Below are 4,695 nucleotides of genomic sequence, written 5' to 3' on the forward strand. Positions count from 1 at the left end.
CCCTTGCAGCATGCCCTGCTCCATGAGGAAGTAATCCAGGGCTCGGCCCACGAATCAAGCTGCATCACTCCAACCTACATCCATTGGCACAGCCACACGGACCAAGTGGTTTGACACAAAGTTCCTCCCTCCTTCTCCACTTCCCACTTCCTCACTCCCCGATTCTATTTTTATCACCCAGTCTTAATGAACAGGGAACAAAGTGATGCATAAGCATTTTGCACACATGGTTAGGGACAGAGCAAGGAAGGGCGAATCTCATCAACAGCTGCAAGAGAAGAGCAATCTTTTGAAGAGCCATAAAAGAAAATGGGGGTTTTACTCACTCTGAAAGTAATCTGACTGCTAAGCAATTTCACATTATTGCAGACATCTGAACTCTGTGTTCAACGCAGTGTACACAGAACTGATGGTTTATGGCAGCGTGAAGAAAATAGGATTGAAGCAATATAGTTAATGCTTTGAAAAGAACAATTACAAATACCATGAATGCGGAGGTTTGCTTGTTGGCATCAACATGTCCTGAGAAGGGCAGACGTGAAGTCACTGCCAAAAAATCATGCCCCTTAAACAAAAGAATTTTAACTTCCAAAGACATTTATACTGTTCCCTTAGCAGCTCAACCCAACACGCCACGGGCTGATGAGGAAGGACTGCTTCTGGCTCTGCCATTTGATTTCACAATCACAGAATCACAGAATCATTCAGGTTGGAAAAGTGCTCTCAGATCCCCAACCCACCCCACCACGCCCATTGACCACATTCCTCAGTGTCACATCTCCATGGCACCTCAACCACCTCCATGGGCAGCTGTGCCACTGCATCACCACTCTTGCAGAGAATAAATATTTCCCAATATCCAACCTGAGCTGGTGCGAGCTGCAGACAGACCGACATGCCATTGGCACTCATAGCAACAAGCACTTCTAGCACATTTTCTCCTTAGAACACCATTACAAAGCTATACTAGCTCAGTGAACAAGGACAGCAACAGCACTGCCACGGAAAACTGCTGGCCTGCAACATTCCTATGACTTTTAATCACAACGCACTGATTCGGAGCACAGATGTTCTCAGCTACCTCACCCTGCAGGCTCTGATCTGGGCCTCTTCCACACCAACAGCTGATCTGCTGCACACTGTGGTACTCAGATTACCAATTAAGCCAGAATTCAACTCTCTCTCATCATCCATCCCCACCCTCACCTTACAAACCAAACTCAACCCAAACCAACCCAATTCAACTCAACCCAACCCAAACCGATTAAACCCAACCAATTTCAACCCAAACAAACCCAATTCAACCCAACCCAACCTAACTAAACCCAACCAAGCAATTTCAACCCAAACAAACCCAACTCAGCCCAATCCAACCCAACCTAACCAAACTCAATCCAGACAAACCCAACCCAACCACTACTGGCCTTGCAAATGGCCAGACTGCTTTTACTCTTGATTGGCTTTTTGAGTAGTCCCTTGGGTTTCTCTGTAATGAGCAAGAAGATATTCACATCTGCACATCAACTTTTCCCTGGCTCTCAGAGCCATGACTTCCAACTTTTGGGCATTTAAAAATCACTGAGGACAACCAAGGTGTCCCTCAGACACTGATCTGCTCTGCAAGTGAAGAACAAAGAGCAGTCTATGGACAGACACTGTCAGAATGGCCAATTCCTCTTGCTAAGCTGCTGCTCAGCCATCTGCAGGGGACGAGGAAGCATCTGAGAAGTGGCTGTACTGAAGGTTGGAGTCTTGGATTTCTATCCACCTAAGAAAGAAAGAAAGAAAGAACAGTCAGCGCTATGAAGGCACTCTGAGAGTTTGCTGAATGAAGTCAGCTTTAAAGTTTCAAAGGAACAGAACAAAATGATCCTGCCAGGAGCTGTTGCATTTCTACCACAAGCCTCAATGTATTTTCTCTTCCAGGGCATTCAGTTCTTATCATCACAAAACTTTTGCTTTAATTAGTAGAGAAACAATTGAACAGAGACTCCTATGAGAACTCCATCTCTTCCACAAAGGAGGATGTGTGAATTCAACTGCAGATTTTGGATTCTGTTCTAAGAGTGGAATGAGACGTGGAAGGTCTCTGAGCATGGACCACCACAGTTCTCAGGCTGTAGGTTTATCACTAGGACTTACACCAGAAGAAAAGGGGGTGGAAATTAGAGACATAGTTAGTGGGCATGGTGGTGATGGATTGGTGACTGGACTTGGTGATCTTAGAGGTCTTTCCCAACCTCAACACGCTCTATTATTCTGTGAAATGAACCTGCATCCATCTCTGCTGATGAGGGCCTTGAACACCTTCCCATAAGCATAACTGAAAACAAGCCTTGCTGAGCCCTTACCCTAAGACTAAATAATCATTCTTATATTACACAACACAATTTCTTTGGCAGTTTAGAAATCTGAAGTAAGTTACCCCATGATAGCTGCTGGAATAAGGAGAACGATGGCTCCAAAAAGAAAAGGGAATCCCCTCATGAAGTGCAAGGTGGAAGGGTAGAGGGAGTTGAACACCCCTGTAGCCACAAGTGAGCACAGCCCTTCCACGCAGGCAACAGAGGCAAAGAGTGCACCTGCAAAAGATACAGGATGTTAGTGGTGAGAGAGCCACGTAACAACACCAACACTGAGATTTCCAGGCATGGTACCACAGGAGCTGACCAGGGATGTTATCTATCAGCTGGATTACCAATGCTTCAGAAAGGGTTATCTAAATCTGTTTACTGCCAGGCACATCTTATCGCTTGTTAAACATTAAGTGCAGCAGAGGGCTGCATTTTATAGGCTTAGCATCATAAATCTGGTATCAAGTGTTTACCACCTTCATTCTTCAATAATGCAAGAAATCCAATTTTGCAAAGTCACCCTCAGGTCTATCCCATCTCACTTCTCCCCTCCCTGCCTGCAGAAGCATTTCCATGCAGTCTGTAAGACCAAGTGTAAGCTTTTCTAATGAATTCCTGGACAAAAGGCAAACACACTCCTCCTCGGGGTTATCCATGATCTTTCACCATGGTCAATGATATAACCCTCTAACAACGCTAAGTTTCTTCCCACTGTTACTGATCTACAGAGAAAAGTCATGGCCAGGGAAATCACTAATATCTGCTTGTTATATAATCCATTTAACTCTTGCTCCTCAGACCCTTTGAAACGAATTGATGAGTGGATGACCTGTTCCTGAGCGTGAACGCAATGTTTTCCATCTTGCTTCCTATTTTTTGTCCTCATCTTGAAAATGCAGTGAGCCTAAATGGATAAGTATTGACAACTTCAAGCGTCACCCTAGCCTTGAGGACGAATGCATGGGCACAGGAGTCCAAAGGAGTTAGGGAAGCACTAACCTACCAAAGCAGTTTGGTTTCAATGTCCCACCAAGACAAGTGCTTTGGGACATGGCTTAAGTGCACTTAAGGCCAACTCCTTACCCTGCTCCGTCTCACTGACCAGCTTGGAGAGCTTGGCTCTGATAACTGGAGTAGCTGCCATGGACAGGAACATAATCCCATAACCTGTAAGCAAGATATGGTACATTAGGGAAAGCTCAGCTGAAGTTGTGTTGAATTAAAATCGTAGAATCATAGATTAAGGTTGGAAAAGATCTCCAAGAGCATAGAGTTGAACTATCAAGCCATCCCTATCATGCCTGCTAAGCCGTGTTGGTCAGTTGGACTCAATGATCCATATGGATCCCTTCCAGTTTGGGATATCCCATGACTCTGTGATTCTACGATCAACTGGCATCTCCAAGCTACGCCCCCAAGATGCAAGGATTTAAGAGCTCTGCGTCACCTGTAAACATCAGTGGTGTTGTAGTAGCAAGAGAAATCACCACCAGCCCAGCAATATTGGAGATGAGTCCTATCTCTGCCACCCAGGTGTCCTCCAGGCAGAGCTGCAGCAGCCGCAGCCCCCCCAGGCTGCTCAGGTACGCCAGGTAGCTGGCAGCTGAGCCGTACCCAATGAGATCTGAGGCCCAGCAGAGTGGGGAGCCGAGTTCATACAAAACATAGAGGTCTTTGGTTCCGAAATGGACAGTGACAAGAAGAAAGAAAGCCAAAGAGTAGAGGGCAAGCTTCCTCCTGGAGCTCAGGTTTTCCGGGGCCGTGTACAGCTTGTAGACAGCCTTGTAGTGTTGGAGAGTCAACAGCTTGGCCGCTCTCCGCTGCTTCACCGTTTCCTGCAGACACAGAGCAGCATAGAGGGCGGCAGCGAGGCCGGCGGCGAGCACCAGCCAGAAGGGGTTGATGTAACCCTCAGCTTTACGCCACCGGCCCCCACCGAGGCTGGCCACCATGCCCGCCACGCCAAGGCAGGCCTCGAGGACGGCCACGCGGAAGGTGCGGGCGCGCCGGTCGCTGCTATCGGCTACGGAGGCGAAGCAGCCGGCCAGGATCAGGTTGTAATCCCCCAGGAGACCGCTGACGATGCGCCCGAGGAGCAGGAAGGCGACGTGCAGCCGCAGGTACATGACGAGGAGGTACACGGCCGCCTGCATCGCCATGCCCACCGCCGGCAGTACCAGCACCGGCCGCCGGCCCGCGCTGTCGCTCCACGGCCCGAAGAGAGTCACGGAGAACAGCCCCACGAAGAAACCCCCCAGGTTGATGTAGAGGTTCCAATGGGCGACCAGCGCTTCCACCTCCTGGAAGAAAAACGCACAGCGATGCGGGGTGGGCACGGCCG

General features: G+C 48.4%; 1 protein-coding gene across 1 annotated transcript; it reads right to left on the reverse strand.

Annotated features, from left to right (window-relative positions):
- Positions 1–1,465: 1,465 nt before the first annotated feature.
- SLC46A1 (solute carrier family 46 member 1) lies at positions 1,466–4,693 on the reverse strand (the record flags this gene model as incomplete). The annotated part of the gene is made up of 4 exons (XM_010721877.3): positions 1,466–1,768; positions 2,426–2,582; positions 3,438–3,521; positions 3,802–4,693. Coding segments are annotated over 4 exons (1,209 nt in total), but the record flags the coding sequence as incomplete, so codon positions are not given.
- Between the last annotated feature and the right edge of the window lie 2 nt (positions 4,694–4,695).

The sequence above is a fragment of the Meleagris gallopavo genome, chromosome 21 (assembly GCF_000146605.3).
Source record: "Meleagris gallopavo isolate NT-WF06-2002-E0010 breed Aviagen turkey brand Nicholas breeding stock chromosome 21, Turkey_5.1, whole genome shotgun sequence".
Classification (NCBI taxonomy): domain Eukaryota; kingdom Metazoa; phylum Chordata; class Aves; order Galliformes; family Phasianidae; genus Meleagris; species Meleagris gallopavo.